Here is an 18,384-nt window from a genome sequence, read left to right as displayed (position 1 = left end):
TTCTCCCAACCTTCCTCCACCTCTTCACAACACACGTGATCCTTACCAGTTCCTGTCTATTTGTCCCTTCCCCTTTCACACAAAGCATCGTGACTTACTGGCTTTCCTCTTTTATTAGCTAGTCCCTTTATTAAATTGTCACGACAGGAAATCTTATTATTCACCCTTTGTCCCTAGAATCAGGGGTCTACCAGATAGCCTCAGAAACGTCAGTGGAAGAAATGCGACCTTCTTTGCTGGCCTCTCCACTTGCTTACATCCTTCCCCTAGCTCGCTCTCCATGCTGCCCCGTAGCAAGGACACCTTAGCAAGGAGCTGCAGTGTGTACCTCTATGCACACTGTCCTTAATTGTGAGACGAGCCCTCAAAGCTCCAGCCGGAAATGCCCAGTGGCCTCCCAGGTATCGCCACAGGTATTATCAACCTGCAGGTTTCCACTCTCGTCACAGACAGAAACACATCATTCTTCTGATTGAACCCCAAGGGCTCTCCATCTCTATGCATCCTCCTCTCTATGGCAGGGTTTGCTTCTCTTTGGTCACGTGTATGGTTAGCTGGTAGGAAAGGTGCAGAAGGCCTTACATGGCCCATAGATGGACGTTCCTCACCTCTGCTCTAGAACCTGAATGTTCTAGTCACGTATCAGATGGTTGGCGTAAGGTCATAGGCTTTACAATCATTTATTTGTGCCAGAACATTCTTGGATCGAGAAGTTGGCAAGTACAGCCAAAGAAGCTTTACAGAAGCTTTATAGTTTGCTGAACTAAAAATCAATCAATCAAAACATTTTTTTTAGCACACACACTTGCCTTATGAACACAAACTGCCCTAAATTCAAGCTCTGCAGTTTGTGCACAGGGAGTCCATGTGCCACTGCCGGCAGGGGGTGATGAGGACAGTGTGCCTTTCAGTCTCTTCCTTCATGCCCCCAATTCCAAAGGCCTTTCACAAAGCCATAGGATAACCCAGAAGAGACTGGGATGGAAGGTAAGTACTGAGGGTCAGCTATGCAGACAGACACGAGGTCACCCTCCATGAATCTGAGCTGGTGCAGAAGGGGGAGGGGTGTTTGTAGGCTCCCTGAGTCACTTGTCCCACTGTTGAAGGCACCAAGTGTGTGGAGGCTTCTGTAGTGAATGCTGAGTGGCACTTGCTGGGTTCCGTTCCTTGCAGGCTGTGTACCGATGGCTCCCTACCTCCTGCCCACAGCCATGTGCCACACAGTGCGCCCAGAGGAGCAACATGCCAGGTTCTGATTGGATTAGGAGCAGGTGTGATGGACAATGGGTGAGGGGCCACTGCCTGCTTCATAACTTCTGTGTTATATCCGATTCTGAGGAAACAGACCCAGCCAAGCTGACCCTCGGAGAAATGACATCTGCACATGTCTGTCTGTTGTGCCTGCTCCTGCTCTCTGCCAGCTTCGAAATGACACATGTGTGACTCTGAGCCCACCCTGGGCATCCCGGACCTTGGAGCAGTTTCGGAGCACAGCTGTCCTCGGATGCTGGGTGGTAGATACCCAGCAGAGCTTCAAGGAGCCTCCAGGGGTCACACTTGGGTAATGAATCCCTCCCCTCACACTGACTGGGGTGGCCTGGTTTGGAACCATTTATTCCAATCCTTCTTCATTAAGATTCAGATGGAATGGGTGAGGTGGAAATCGAAGAGACCCAGCAATTGCACAGTCTGTGCCTTACAGTCGGTAAACATTTATCCACCGAGCCCAGTTGATTTTCGTGTTCTCTCTCTCTCTCTCTCTCTCTCTCTCTCTCTCTCTCTCTCTCTCTCTCTCTCTCTCTCACTTGCTCTTCTAGCCCAGCCTGCTTGCAGCTTTCATGCATAATTAAGAAGGTCAGAATTAATGAGGCAGAGAGGAGTAAAGTTCAAGGATTCCCCAGCCACTGCTTATTCTATCAGATCTTGGGCGTGAATGTCAGACTGACTGCAGACAAGGCAGGAGCCAGGGTGCTGGCCCAATTCTAGAAGGTGGTCACTTGGGAACACTCACCTGCAGAGTCCACTCGTTCCGAAGCTCCTTCCCGGCGAAGATCACTCGCAGCTGGTCAGCCGGAACCCCCTGTCGCTTGGCAACCGCCTCCTTGAGCTGGGAGATGCTGGTGTCCTGATGGACCTCCACGGGAAAGCCATGGCTGGAGTTGAACCTGACGAACACTGAACCAGATAAAAGCAAGTGAGCAGCCTATTGGAGCCCACTGGGCCCGCACACACTCCCAGGGATGGGCTTCGTAAACGGTTTCTACCTGCCACCCTCATGCCCCAAGATGTTTGCAGTGTGGACAAGCACTGCCAAAAACACCTTGGGTTTGAAACGCGATTGATGTTGAATTAATTTGGGGTCGTGTGCACTTATAAACCGTTTCCTCTTGCAAACATTTTTGTAATCCTCACATTCAGTGAGGTGCCCCACATGGAACCGTGGCCCACAGTTTAAAAGGCTTTGGTGTAGAGCATAAGTTCCCCAAACTTATCTTGCCTAGAGCCTCGTTTGTAGAAAAGAGAGGTGTCAGCAGCCCCCAAGCCATGAAACACATGTGTACTAGAGCCCATAATCCAGGAGCCCTGGTGGTACAGAGGGTTGTTGTCAGACTGTGAACCACAAGGTCAGCAGTTCAAGTCCAGGATCAACTCCGGGAGAGAAAGATGAGGCTCTCTAATCTTGGAGAGTCACAGTCTCAGAAACCCACAAGGACAGCTCCAGTCTGTCCTACAGAGTCGCTATGAGCTAGAATGACTTCATGGCAGTGAGCGCTTGAGTTTACTCACTTTCACCCCCCATGTCCGCCCCCCGTCCCCCGCCGCCCACCTCCTCTCTAGGATGATCCCGGCACTCCCTAGGGGGCAGTATTGGCCATTTGGGGAAAGAGTAAAATAAACGCATTGCCATTGAGTCACGTCCTGCGTATAGTGACCCTGTAGGGCAGACTAGAACTGCTCCTGTGGGTTTCTGAGCAGGACACTCTTGCTGAGAGCAAAAAGCCTCATCTCTCTCCCCCTGAGCAGCCGGTGGTTTCAAATTGCTGACAGTGTGGTTAGCAGCCCCTCCCCTAACTCACTATGCTACCCATATAGAGCACCTGGGAACACAAAGCTTCTCATCGGCTCCCGGTTACAGACTAGTCAGGGACCGCACACCATGCTGCGTGAGAGTGGGCAGAGGGTCTTGAACAGGACTCAGCTCTGGCAGCCTGTGTCGAGACCTGCTGTTTACATGGAGGCCCCGGAGACAGATGAGCAGCCACCTAAGAGATTGGCAGCAGACCCACATGGGTCATGCTGGGGAGCCCACCAGCCACACTGGGGCCCAGGCAGAGATGTTGGATCAGCTGGTGGTTTGCACTTCTGGCCACGTGTTAACAGCCTAATGCTTAATCACTATGCCCTGGGGCTCCTTCCCAAGTGCTGGCTCCTCCTCATGGCAGACGGAAACCTCTCCTGGGATAAGGGAAATGATAGTAACTGACCTGCTTCCATTTTATGAGACATTTAAGGGTAGGATGAAAGTGTGGCTTTAATGAGACCTGCTATCACACCAGAAACAATGACCGATATCCATACTGGGTTTGATACATTTTTTTCCCACAACATGATGAGTTGGTAGACAGATGGCAGGGAGTCATCCCTATCCTGGTGGTTTGGGTGATTCAGACGACAAGGAGGGACCTGGGAGGGGGCAGGGAAGGCACTGCTGGGACATGGTTGATCCTTTCAAGGTCTTGGTGCTACCTGGCTAGACTTCGGACATCCTCAAACAAGAACGACTAGAGTCATTCATTCATGGCTGAGACTGTTTCAAGGTCCTGGCTGCCTCCCTGACATCCACCCTGATCCTTCCTCAGCAGAGGAATCATGACTGGAGGTGGTAGCAGGGTGGGAACACTCTCTCATCCGTAGGACTCTATTTTTTCTTTTGTTCCTTTATTCTTATCATCACTAAGCTTATTAGCCAGGATTGCCTTAACTAACACACAGGCTTATAGTTCATATGCAATTGACTATATCTTCATAGTAAATGTTAATTTACATGATTTTACATCATATTCTTATTCAAAGTCTCATTCTCACTGGACTTTCCAACTCCTTCTTTTACCAGTGTCACATGGCTTCCCTGGAATTGTTTTTAATTCCTAGAACCCGTCCCTACACTTATTAAGTGATATGATTCGCTCACAATATCTCTGCCGTACAGCTACTTAAGAAATCCTGTCCAAGAATCTGAAACCACTTGAAAAACAAGGTAGAAATAAGTTGCTTCCAATCACATAGTTTACAGTGAGTAAGTGATCAGGAAGTCAAATATTTTTTTCACCCTATTTCTTGCATTCATAATTTACACTACTCGTTAAAGAGGTGTGATGTATTAGGAGTTGATCATGGGATTCTACTGATGAAAAGTTCAACAATCCCCACCCCACCCCCACCCCAAACTCTACCATTGAACCAATTCTGACTCATAGCAACAGGGCAGACTGACTATAGGACAGGGTAGAACTGCCCCTGAGGCTGTAACTCTTCATGGAAGTAGAGAGCCTTGTGTTTCTCCCTTGGAGCTGGCTAGTGGTTTCAAAGTGCTGACCTTGTAGCTACCAGCTGAGTGCATAATCACTACACCACCAGAGCTCCTGAAAACTTTGGGGGGGGGAGTCTTTCTTTAATAGCATCAGTGCTTCATCAGGTGTTCCTTTCTGAAATGGTGGAACATGGACCAATCATTTTTGGTACAGTGAGTCTGTATATTCCTTTCCTATTATTCTTTTTTATCAGCCCATTCATTGTTTCTATTTTTATTCACGATAAGGAAACAGCAAAAACTAACACAACGTTCAGCAACTCCAGAGCAGCTCTACTGACCCCAGAGAAGAGGAACCAATGTGACAAGCATGGACTTAAGGAGCCCTGGATAACCTCTCCCACAGTACTTGCGCTAGTCTGAACAGCAGGGCCTCAGCACCTGAAAGTATGTCTGCTTGTAAGAGTTATCCCTTGTTCTACCACTAGATTTGGGCTTTTAATCTGGATTTTATTTTGATTTTATCCTTTAAATTGCTATTTTTATAAGGAACAATTTGTTGGGCCTTGTGGTAGTTACATAATCTCTTGTCAATTTGAGACTTAACAATGAAGAGGTGGAGTTGTAGCCTGTCAGTCAGGTCATAGCTTGATGACCTCATTTGGAAGCGCTAAGGAGATAAATAGCTTGTTGGAGGCAGGACACATGCTCACTCCCTGGGAGGCATTGCAGCTGACAAGACACATGGAACTACACTAGTGCCCTGAGCTGGAGACGCCACATGGAGACCCCTGCCAGCACTGAGATGCTTCCACTGCCACTGGATCCACAAGACTTTCCACCCACTGGCCTGTGATCTTCCTGCATTCAGCACCATTGCATGCGTTGTGTGAGTCTAGAGAGAACTTTATAGATTGGTATCAGACATATGGGCTAATTAATATTGGATTTATGGACTTGATCTGAGTGGGATGGGATGTTTTCTCAATATTCAATTTCTCTTATATATAAAGCTCTTTCTATACACATATGAGTGCCTATGAATTTGTTTACCTAGTTAACCCAGACATATAAGAATATAGATATATACAGAATGAAGGAATATAACAACTAATTAGTCCAAACAGCAGTACAGAGAACTCAGGTCAACTCACTTCTGTGGAACTGTTAATATACTGATGTCCTTCAACTCAAGAGGGCTACTAGGTTCAAGTTCAAGGGCAATGCCGGCAGTCTGGCCATAGGCAGCAAACAGCAGGGCGGGTAAGCAGCTCAGCAGCTTAGCAAAGTAGGGCCAGATGGGATATTAAACTCAAGCAATGCAGGATCCAACAGCCTAAAGCTCAAGCAACGTATACACCAGCAGTGTGGTGAAACGGGTCTCAAAGGAACCTCAAGCTCTAGCAATATGATCGACGGGTTGGCTGTCCCACAGGTAGTATATCTCACAAGTTGAGGCAGAGAACTAGCTAAATCAACAGCATGCTGGTCCAATCACAAGAGAGCAAGAAAGAGAGGGGTGGGGCTTGATGAGCCATTTATCTCTTTGCCTTCCAATCAAACGGTGACCTTATTAATCCCACATGTTCCACAAGGCACAAGAAACCTACCTATGGCAGGCTTATCAAGGATACCAAAACATCACCCCAAATGGAGTTCAAATTTGATCATAACATAAATAGGGACATGTGAGCTATAATTATGAAGGGAAAGTCACTTTAGCTAAACCACTCTCTGACTTTTCATGTCTCACCTATGAGAAGGAATGGGACCCGGAACTGGGAAGAGGAGAACTCCAGATGGGTCACTGAATTTGAGAACATCACTGGCACCTCAGGACCAGTCTTCATGCCCCCATGTTCCTGCTTCCCCAACAGCTGCTCATAGAGCTGGGGCACATAGTGGTCCCATTTACCTGGTAGCATATGCCAGCAATGGGGGAATTTGAGCTTGTACTTCTTTTTTGGAAAGATGCCACCTTGAATTTGCCTCCGTGTCTCCAGATTGGTTTCTAAGAATGAGTTCATCACACTTCAGAGGCCTGTCCTGCTCGCAGACAAGTCAGACATAGCAGTTGATGTTTGTGCCCTTGGGCAGCAGAGTCCACATAATCGGAGGACCGTGCCACTGCTGGTGCCGTTGCCCTTCATGTTGACCACTAGAAAATCATGCCATTCCCTGAATTCGGGGTCCTCCCTGCTGGGTGCATCTCAGTCTGTCAGGACCAAAGTGTAGAGCTTACCTGAATTTAGGCCATCTCATGTGATGGTGGTCCTTCATCTGAGTGGGAATCAGCACTTCTGCCACACCGTGTTTGACCTGCTGTGGATGTTCATCTACTTCCTTCAGGTTCGAGGGTCCAGGCCACTTGCTGAGGTCCACAAGCATCTCAGGGCAAGCAGAGTGGCTAGACAGAAGTGCAGCAGCAGGCAGAGTGCACACAACCCAGTAACAGTGACGACAGACTCGCATCTTCTTTTCATGTTTTCCACGTCATTCCATATGTTGCAGAGAATCCCTCAGTATTGCAACTTGAGACTTTATTTTTTCTTTCTTTCTTCAGGCCTTTTTAGCTAGAAAAAATTCAAGGGCTGTTCCCCTTTGGTTTTCTAGTTCTAGGTCTTTGCACATTTAATTATAATTTACTTTGTCTTCTTGAGTTGCCCCTTAGTTCCATCATTTCATCCATCGTCTCTGCCACACCCTGACACACACACACACACACACACACACACACACACGCATGCGTGTTAACTACACTACATTCAAGAACAAGTTTCATAGTGTCTTCTGACAGTGACTTTGCCTTTTCTTTCTTCGTGCATGATGTTCTTGAAGTGATCCCACAACATTTCTGGTCTTTGAGTCTCAATTCAGCCTCTAAATTCAGGTGGTATATACATACTTAGGACATAATGTGGCTCCCAGGAACTTGTTTTAGAGTTTTAGTGGACCTGTGGATTAGACCTTAAGTGGCCAACCGGGAGTACTGGTTCAGACCCACAAGACACTCTGTAGGAGGCAGATGAGGCTGCCTGCTTCCTTAAGGATTTACAACCTCAGATGCACTTTCTAGAGTTGCTATGAGTCAGACTCCAATCCATAGCACTGGGTTTGGTTTTTGTTTTCGACTTGTTTTGATTTCTTCTGCTTCAACTTGAACTTGCACATGAGCAATTGGAGAACATGAAGCTGGAGAAGCTAGCTATTGGATAGGCCACCAGAGAGGAGACCACTGGGAAAATGCACTCCGTTGCAACCAAAGATGGAAGGATTTTACCCTCTCTATATTTTTTGTTTTGTTTTTCAGAACAAAGTCAAAAGATGTACCATTATTTTGAGTCCTACCTACTGCACTGCTGCAGGAATGTAGTGAACACTCAGTCATCTAGTCCCATGCTCCCAGGAATCATGTTTAAGAACACAAACTCTAGACTTTGACTGAGTTTTTGGAATCAAAGCTCAATGGTAAGTGACCTTACATAAGCAATTGAGCCTTCAGCATGTTGCTATAAGGACCCAGGTTATAATTAGCTGTTACTATTTTTAAAAAACTATTCTTGTATCACATAACTTAGACCTTGATTATATGCTGTCTGCTAGCATCCTGTATTAACTGCCTGCATAACTCCTGATCCTAGATTTCTGGCACAGTCTGTATGGCAGGAGCCTCATTTAGCATCTACCCCCTTCGCCCGCCCCCCAGCACCACAGTATGAAGCAGCGGCCAGGCGTCGGCTTCCATAACAGCTATGTACTACGACAGCCTGTCACATCTCCTGCAGAAAAGGACTGCCGAGTCTGTACTTGATGGAAAGCACAGGCCCTTGCAGGCACTTCAGGGTGAACAAAAGAAGGGGGTTCTTCTCAGGAAGAGACTAGCAAGAGTGACCCTCCGTGAAGCCAGGGTCTGTTTGCACAGCTCTGAGCCTGTGGGCAGACGCAGCCACATGAGCACGGCCTGGGGAGGCAGAACTTTGAGTCTGAGACAGTCTTGTACCCTTAGGGGAGAGAAGGAAATCCCAGGAAGACAAAAATAATCCAGGGAACTTGAAAAGAAAACCTTGCTGCCAGCCAGTTGATTCTGACTCTTGGAAACCCCATAGGACAGGATAGAACAACCCTGTGGGATCCTGAGGCTGTGACTCTTTGAGAGAGTAGAAAGTCCCATCTTCGGTGCAGCAGCTGGTGGTTTTGAACTGCTGACCTTGCGGTTAGCAGCCCAAGGCATAGCCACTACACTACCAGGGATCCTCAATCCACCAAAAGAAAATTCTCTCTATATCTCTGGCCGACCCCAGAATGATGAAGGTGCACAATAAGCTCAAAGCAGCTCAGGTCAGGAAACAAGGTCGGCTTGAGCAGGGGGAGCGTGAATCCTGAGTCCCGAGGGTGGTCATGAATGGCGGTCCTTGAAGAGCAAAAGGGCATTCGGTAGCATCTAAAGAAATACCAATACAGTATGGATCTTAACATTGCATTTAAACTGGTTAATTGCAAAAATGTATTATAATAATGAATGATGATAGAAATAAGGAAAACCAGGTATGGGGTACATCATAACTCTGAATTATATTTATAGTTTTCTCTAAATCTAAAAATGTCATTAATAAAAAGTTGGCTTATTTAAAAAACAAACATCTGAACTATAAACAGAACTGCTAAAGGAAGAACCTTGTTTTTGTTTTGTTTTTTTGAATTCAAGCCGTACCCTCCACCCCAACCCCCCGCCCCAAATGTTTTCTAACAAAATTGACAGCTGTCATGAGAGGAAAATGGGAAAGTGGCAGAGCGCAGGATTGGCAATACATCACACGGATCCTGTCCGGGGTGACGCGCAGGAAGACGAGGATGGTGCAGGGCGGCATAGTGATTCACTCTGCTGCACAGAGGGTCGCTGGGAGTCGGACCCGGCACAATGGCACTTAACCCAACGTGAGACAAAACCGGAAATCAGTACAGGTTTTCAGGAGGGCAGAAAATCAACCGAGATAAACTCTGAGACCACTCCGTTTTGGGAGCCAGCAGACAGAATTTTTCAAAGCGGTTTTTATAACTGTTTCCAGGGAGGTAAAACACGAGTCTGTTTGCAAGGCACGGATATGCAAGATGGATAAGTAGATGAGAAGAAATTATTTTAATTTAACTTGAACAGAGACTCTGTAACTAAAAAAGACAAAATATGCAATAAATAAATCATTGAGTAGATTTAATATCTGATGGAACATGGCAGGGCAAACTACTAGTAAGGAATGCTAACATGAGATTTTTTTTTTACATTTTATTAGGGCCTCATACAACTCTTATCACAATCCATACATATACATACATCAATTGCAAAAAGCACATCCGTACATTCTTTGGCCTAACCATTTTCAAAGCATTTGCTCTCCACTTAAGCCCTTTGCATCAGGTCCTCTTTTTTTTCCCCTTTCCTCCCCACTCCCCCCTCCCTCACGAGCCCTTGATAATTTATAGATTGTTATTTTGTCATATTTTGCCCTATCCGGAGTCTCCCTTCCCCCTCTTCCCTGCCGTCCATCTGCCAGGGAGGAGGTCACATGTGGATCCCTGTAATCAGCTCCCCCTTTCCAACCCACTCACCCTCCACTCTCCCAACATCGCCCCTCACACCCCTGGTCCTGAAGGTATCATCCACCCTGGATTCCCTGTGCCTCCAGCTCCTATATGCACTAGTGTACAACCTCTGCCCTATCCAGTCCTGCAAGGTAGAATTCGGATCATGGTAGTTGGGGGGAGGAAGCATCCAGAATCTGGGGGGAAACTGTGTTCTTCATCAGTACTACATCGCACCCTGACTGACCCATCTCCTCTCCTAAACCCCTCTATGAGGGGATCACATGAGATATTTTTTTAAGACCAAATCTCAGAGCCTACAATGTAACGATACCAAAGAGTCTAATACTGACATATAATTAGTCACAAAAGGAGAGCAGAGAATGGGGCTAAAAGTGTTTGAAGGACTAATGCTTTCCAATGTAGCAGATGAGCGAGAGACATGTTTACCTATGCATCGGGCTCGACAAACATCAAAGAGTGCGACTGTGGGTAGGACTAGGGTGAGACCCTACGTAGCCTTGGTTGTTGAAGGCCAAAGGTAAAGAGCAAGGATGGAAAACCACAGAGCTGGGAGACACCTTCATAGAAGGTTATAATGATGTGCTTAATGGTTGACTACTCATTAACAATGAAGGCCAGCATCAGGGTACAACGTCCCCAGTGTTCCCCCCGGGGGAGAGGACCCCAAATTGTCAGCACCCAATTACATATCCTGTGATAGTGGGTGCACAGCTTAAAGCACTCACTGGCCTACATGCCAAGAAATCTGTAAAACAGCTACCAAGCCAACTAACTGGAAGAGATGTATATAGGATCCACTCCAAAGAAAGGAGATCCAACAGAATGAAGAAATTGACCAAACATATTATTGATATCACAAACAAATAAAATTTCTCTGCAGGCAACTCACTACATCACCAGGGAATCACCAGAAATGCCAGAAAGCTGTTAATCTGTGTTTTCAATAAAATGCTATGCAAAGTTTTTGACTGTGTAGATGCTAACAAATTATGAATCACATGATGAAGAACTGGAATTTCAGAACACTTGTCATTGTGCTCATGTGAAACTTGTACACGACCAAGCAGCAGTCCTGAGAGCTGAACTAAAATTCCCAAACCGAACGCACTGCCATTGGGTCATTTTGACTCATACTGACCCTGTAGGACAGAGAAAAACTGTCTCTGTGGGTTTCTAATATTAAATCAGTATGGGAATGGGAAGCCTCCTCTTTCTCCCAAGGGGATATACTAGGTGGTTTAAAGTCAGAAAAGGTGTGTGTCAGGGTTGTATCTTTTCACCTTACTTATTCAATCTGTGCTCTCTGTAAAGCATCGGAGAAACTGGACTATGTGTCGGACAATGCAGCATCAGGATTGGAAGAAGATTCTTTAGCAACCAGGGATATGTATTTGATACAACCTTGCTTAAAGAAAACAAAGAAGACTTGAAGTACTGAAGATCTAAGACTACAGCCTTCAGTATGGATTATACTTCAACATAAAGAAAACAAAATCCTCACAACTAGACCAATAAGTAATAGATTTTTTTTGATGGTGTAGAGGATTTCATGTTACTTGTATCCATAACCAACCCCCATGGAAGAAGCAAACAAGAAATAAAACAGCATACTGCATTGGGCAAATCTACCACAAAAGGTTATTTAAAGTATAACAGAGATGTGACCTTGAGGGCCAAGCCAAGCCAAGCCATGATATTCCAAACAGTCACATAAGCATGTGAAAGCTGGACAATAAATAAGGAAGACCCCAAAATAGCTGATGCCTTTTGAAATATGGTGTTGGTAAATAATATTAACTATATCATGGACAGCCAGGAAAATAGACAAATCTGTCTTTGAAAAAGAACAGTCAAAATGCTCTTGAGAAACGAAGTAGACAGACTTTGTCTCACACACTTTGGGCATGTTACCAGGAGACCAGTCTCTGGAGAAGAGCACCATTCTTGGTAAAGCAGAGGATCTGCATTACAGAAGAAGATGCTCAGTGAGATGGAGTGACAATGAGATGGGCTGACCCAGTGGCTGCGACAAGAGTCCAAGGACAGATGGCAAGAACTGCACATGTGGTGCAGGACCGGGCACTGTTTGGTTCTGTTGCACTTAGGGTCTCTATGAGTCAGAAGCAGCTCGATGGCACCTAACAACGCCTGGGTAACTAAACTGTGTACCTCCTATTTTCCTTTAATAAGAGGGATTCTCCAGATGGAGCTCTATTTCATTACGCTTTATAGTACAATGTAATTGATCTCAAGTGACTTTAGAATCCTGATAATGATGCTCTTACAGAAATTATCTTGGTTAATCTTAAGAACAGCACTGAAAGGTAATTGGGACAGCCTTTACTATGCCTACTTTAAAAATTAAGAAACAGATGCGCACATAGGAAATGTGGTTGAGCCAAGATTTACAAGGACTAGCACAGGAACCAGGGACTAGGTTCTTAACAGCCCTCCCTCCCTCATATGGGTGCTATCCATCTTGTACTGTGTGTCCGACTGGGCAAATGAAAGACTTGCCCATGGAAGGCCATCTCTCTATCTCCTGTCCCCCCTGCACCCATATTTAGCACCGATGAACTTGATGCATGGTTGTAGATGACACATCGTAACAGAACCCCGTCTTACCATCTCTTCAGAGTCACCCTCCCATTCTATAAAGCAACTCCTGGTGTAAGCATCATCTCAGGGTGTCAAAAAAGCCCGCGCATGACCCATTGGTGAGTGGAGTCTCTTCTATTAAGGTCCCATCATCCCACTGTAGAGCTTCACTTCCTTCGCACTAAGGTGATGCTTGCGACAGGAACAGTGCCATTTTCGTCATCTGGAGATGTCAGGAAATCAGAAACAGACTGAAGACTAACAAGAGGAAGGAAAAGGTCATTTAACAACATCAGCTCTTACAGCCCCCTCAGTAACACCAAAGAGCCCATGCCTCTGCAGAAGAGCTTCAGGAGAGCACCTCTGTGAGAGTGATCTGGGACGCTGAGGGGGACTGCCCATTCATGACCTCATTTTTCATCCATATGCCCGCTCACCCACTTGCTCCATGCAGTATAAAAGTCTAAAGTTAGCAAAGGGACTCAGAAGAGCCCATTTTATTTCTGACCAATTAGGTCTTACTGACTGATTCGGTAAAACTTAATTTTCTCATAAATTGAATTAATGATATAAACAACTTCCAGGATTTTTGAAAAAAATTAAAAACACACTTAGAGATACAAACACTTCATCATAAATATTTTACTGGCAAGAAAAGCACTGTGATACATAATATTTCAATTTCCCAACCTTTCCTAGATGTATCAGATTGAATAAAATCCCTCTCAATGGAAGGATAGCAAGAATAATTCATAGTGAGTATAAAAAACCTTGGTATTCTGTGAGATATATTTCCCAGAAATTAAGGTGAATGATTCTATATGAGTACTTTCTAAAAAGGCACTTGCAAATTATTTCCTTTCAATAAAATTAAAGGTGTACTTAATTGAGTTATCAATGGACAGATAACAAGAACATTTGTAAGAATGAATTACTAAGTAGTTTTGGGCAAAGTATAAAAGTGAAGACAATTTAAAGATGAAGTGTTGTTACTACAATAAAGCCCCATGTACTCTTCCATTAGAATAAGCGTTTACAGCTACAATAGAGAAGACCTTGCAGCTCCATTCCCTTGCTGTTCCACTGCACTCCCCAGTGCTTTGCCTCCGTGTGGTGGGATCAAGGTCCCCAGGGAATGCTGAAAGTGGACTTTGGCGTGGTGCCCCAACAGACTGGACTGGAAAACACTCCTAAAGACCAACAAAAGGTCCTTGAACTAAGCTTTTCTTTCTTGGTGTGTTTTGTTTTGTTCTTTGTCAGTGGTTTGCTGTTATGTTGTATACTATTGCTTTGTTTTCCTCTGTCTTGTTTTGTGCATGTTATTATCTCCACAGGTCTGTCTAAATAAGACAGGCTGGATGAACTATCTGGAGGAAAAACAATGGGACCGACAGTTCCAGGGACTTCAGATAAGGGGAGGTGGGGGGTAAGGAAGTGGTGTTAACTAACCCAGGGACAAGGGAACAACATGGGATACAAATTGGTGGTGAGGGGGCAGTGGCAACCTGGTAGGGAATGATCAAGGGTAAGGTAACGTAAAGAAGAGGTATAGCTGTAACCCGGGTGGGGACGGAGCATGATAGTGGGGCAGGAGGAAAGTCAAGGGAAATAGAGGAAAGAGCTAGAAGACAAAGGGCATTTACAGAGGTCTAGAAAGACATGTACATGCAAATATATATATATGAGGATGGGGAAATAGATCTATGTGTCTATAGTTATAGGTTTAGTATTAAGGTGGCGAAAGGACCTTGAGCCTCTACTCAAGCACTCCCTCAATGCATGAATACTTTCTTCTATTAAATTGGCATTCTATGATGCTCACCTTCCCGACACAATTGCTGAAGCCAAAGTGGGTGAACAAGTAAATGTGGTGAAGAAAGCTGATGGTGCCTGGCTATCAAAAGAGATAGCGTCTGGGGTCTTAAAGGCTTGAAGGTAAACAAGCGGCCATCTAGCTCAGAAGCAACAAAGCCCACATGGAAGAACACACCAGCCTGTGTGATCACGTGGTCCCGAAGGGATCAGTTATCAGGCATCAAAGAACAAAAAATCATATCATTGGCTGCACACCTCCACGATACGATCGCCGAGGACAAATGAGTGCATAAGCAAATGTGGCGAAGAAAGCTGATGGTGCCCAGCTGTCAAAATAGATAGTGTCTGGGGTCTTAAAGGCTTGACAATAAACAAGCGGCCATCTAGCTCAGAAGTAACAAAGCCCACATGGAAGAAGCACACCAGCCTGTGCGATCATGAGGTGTCAAAGGGATCAGGTATAAGGCATCATCAAAAAAAAAAATCTTACCATAGTGAATGAAGGGGGAAGTGCAGAGTGGAGACCCAAAGCCCATTTGTCGGCCACTGGAGATCCCCTCACAGAGGGGTCTAGGGGAGGAGATGAGTCAGTCAGGGTGCGATGTAGCACCGATGAAGAATACAGCTTTCCCCCAGATCCTAAATGCTTCCTCTCCCCCAACTACCATGATCCGAATTCTACCTTGCAAGTCTGGATAGAGCAGAGGTTGTACACTGGTGCATATAGGAGCTGGAGGCACAGGGAATCCAGAGTGTATGATAACTTCAGGACCAGGGGTGTGAGGGGCGATACTGGGAGAGTAGAGGGTGAGTATGTTGGAAAGAGGGAACCGATTACAAGGATCTACAAGTGACCTCCTCCCTGGGGGATGGACAACAGAAAAGGGGGTGAAGGGAGATGCCGGATAGGGCAAGATATGACAAAATAATAATTTATAAATTATCACGGGCTCATGAGGGAGGGGGAAGCAGAGAGGGATGGGAAAAAAGAGGACCTGATGCAAAGGTCTTAAGTGGAGAGCAAATGCTTTGAAAATGATTAGGGCAAAGAATGTACAGATGCGCTTTATACAATTGATGTATGGATATGTATGGATTATGATAAGAGTTGTATGATCCCCTAATAAAATGTTTTAAAAAATAAAGAGGAAGAGTAAAATTATACTGAACCTCTTTCTTTCCAGCAACTAGTAAGATTCATCCACAGATATATGTATCAAATTAAGACAATGATCCAACCCACCTAAGTAAAAGATATATTTTCAATATCATGTGTATCCTTAATAAAGATGTGTCAAAAATACTGTCTGATTATTAATATGAATATGAAAAATACTTACATGGTTTTAATAGTTTTATACTAAGAACAACACTAATAGTATCCTTATCCTGTAAACATTGATAATACCAAGACTTAGGACAACATAAAATTGAAAAACAGGAGAGGGGTTCAAAAAGTTTGTGGAAAAATGGAATTTTTCCATGAATTTTTAACTTGTTCAAGCCCCCTTGTATATCAAAATGAGTGAATGACCAAATATGATGTAGTAAGATGATGGTGCCTGGCCATCAAAAGATATATCATCTGGGGTCTTAAAGGCTTCAAGCTAACCAAGTGGCCATCTAATTAGGGAAGCAACAAAGCCGACATGGAAGAAGCACCAGCCTATTTGATCATGAGGCATAGACAGGATAAGGTATCAGGCATCAGAAGACCCCTAACAAAAATTACATCAACCCACATGGGGCAGGAGGGGAGATCAAAAGGCTATCTGTAGACAATGGGACATTCCCTCACAGAGGGTCGCAAGGAAAGACTGAGGCAGCCAGGGGGCAGCACAGCACCTACGGGACACACGATATTCCTCTAGTTCTTTAATGCTTCCTCCTCCCCACTATCATGACCCCAATTCTACCTTACAATCTGGCTAGACCAGCGCATGTACACAGGTACTGATAAGAGCTCTCCACACATGGAATCCAGGACAGATAAAACCTTAGAAACACTAATGGGAGTAGGAATACCATGAGGGTAAGGGGTAGGTGGGGATAAAAGGCGGAGAAATGGGGAACAGACTACAATGACATATAATTCCACCCCCTTCTCCCACCCTATCCCCAGGGGGGCATAAAAGAGTAAAGTGGGACACCAGGTGGTGTAAGATATGAAAATAATAAAAATTTATAATTCATCATGGGTCCATGAGGGTGGGAGGGTGGGGTAAGGATGGGAAGAAAGAGGAACTGATAACAAGGGCTTAAACAGAAAGAAAACATTTTGAAATGGATGGCAACATATGTATAAATGTACTCGATACAATTGATGTATGATTTTTATAAGAGCTGTAAGAGCCTTCAATAAAGGCCTGGTAAGGTGTGACCAAATGCAATGTAACTGAGAGGAATTACTGAAACTCTATTGAAGGCGGAACATGATAGTGGAACAAGAGGAAAGTAAAAGGAAATAGAGGAAAGAGCTAGGAGGTAAAGGGCATTTATACAGGTCTAAATACAGGCATGTACATATGTAAATATATTTTTATATATAAGGATGTGGAAATAGATCTATGTGCATATATATATATATATATATTTGTATTAAGGTAGCAGATGGACATTGGGCCTCCACTCAAGTACTACCTCAATGCAGGAATGATTTGTTCTATTAAACTGGCATTCCATGATGCTCACCTTCCCCACACAATTGCTGAAGACAAAGCAGGTACATAAGCAAATGTGGTGAAGAAAGCTGATGGTGCCTGGCTATCAGAAGATATAGCATTGGGGTCTAAAAGGCTTGAAGGTAAACAAGCAGCCATCTAGCTCAGAAGCAACAAAGCCCACATGGAAGAAGCACACCAGCCTATGAGATCGCAAGGTATTGAAGTGATCAGGTTTCAGGCATCAAAGTACAAAAATTCATATCATTGTGTGCTCACCCCCTGATACAACTGCTGAAGACAAATGGGTGCATAGGCAAATGTGGCAAAGAAAACTGATGGTGCCCGGCTATCAAAAGATAGAGCATCTGGGGTCTTAAAGGCTTGAAGGTAAACAAGCGGCCATCTAGTTCAGAAGCAACAAGCACGCATGGAAGAGGTACACCAGCCTGTGCAATTACGAGGTGTTGAAGGGATCAGGTATCAGGCATCAAGGAACAAAAATCATATCACTGTGAATGAAGGGGAGTGCGGAGTGGAGACCCAAAGCCTAGCTGTAGGTAATCCCCTTACGGAAGGGTCGCCAGGGCAGACGAGCCAGTCAGGATGCGATGTGCAACGATGAAACATAAACTTTCCTCTAGTTCTTAAATGCTTCCTACCCCACCCACTATCATGATCCCAATTCTACCTTACAAATCTGGCTAGACCAGAGGATGTGCACTGGTACAGAAAGGAACTGGAAACACGGGAATCCAGGGTGGATGATCCCTGCAGGATCAGTGGTGAGAGTGGTGATACTGGGAGGGTGGTGGGTGGGTGGGATGGAAAGGGTGAACCGATTATAAGGATCTACATATAACCTCCTCCCTGGGGGATGGACATCAGCAAAGTGGGTGAAGGGAAATGTCGTAGAGTGCAAGATATGACAAATAATAACTGATAAATTATCAAGGGTTCATGAGAGGGGGGAGTAGGGAGGGACGGGAAAAAATGAGAAACTGATGCCAGGGGCTTAAGTGGAGAGAAAAAGTTTTGAGAATGATGAGGGCAATGAATGTACAAATGTGCTTTACACAATTGATGTATGGATGAATTGTGATAAGAGTTATATGAGCCCCTAATAAAAATATTTTTTAAAAAGAGCCTCCAATAAAAGAATTTATATATATATATATA

General features: G+C 44.9%; 1 protein-coding gene and 1 pseudogene across 1 annotated transcript in view; both read right to left on the bottom strand.

Annotated features, from left to right (window-relative positions):
• PRKN (parkin RBR E3 ubiquitin protein ligase) overlaps positions 1-2,800 on the bottom strand; it is a 1,192,284-nt gene extending 1,189,484 nt beyond the window's left edge. Inside the window, exons 1-2 of the mRNA XM_075554213.1 lie at positions 2,788-2,800; positions 2,012-2,175 (exon numbers count right to left, since the gene is read on the bottom strand). Coding sequence (XP_075410328.1) covers positions 2,012-2,175; positions 2,788-2,800 — 177 coding nt within the window. The remainder of the gene's footprint in view (positions 1-2,011; positions 2,176-2,787) is intronic.
• Positions 2,801-6,273: 3,473 nt separating this feature from the next.
• Positions 6,274-6,919, bottom strand: LOC142453134 (phosphatidylethanolamine-binding protein 1 pseudogene; annotated as a pseudogene).
• Between the last annotated feature and the right edge of the window lie 11,465 nt (positions 6,920-18,384).

The sequence above is a fragment of the Tenrec ecaudatus genome, chromosome 7 (genome assembly GCF_050624435.1).
Source record: "Tenrec ecaudatus isolate mTenEca1 chromosome 7, mTenEca1.hap1, whole genome shotgun sequence".
NCBI classification, from domain to species: domain Eukaryota; kingdom Metazoa; phylum Chordata; class Mammalia; order Afrosoricida; family Tenrecidae; genus Tenrec; species Tenrec ecaudatus.
The sequence above is the reverse complement of the archived record's forward strand: the minus strand, read 5'-3'. Positions and strand labels throughout refer to the sequence as shown.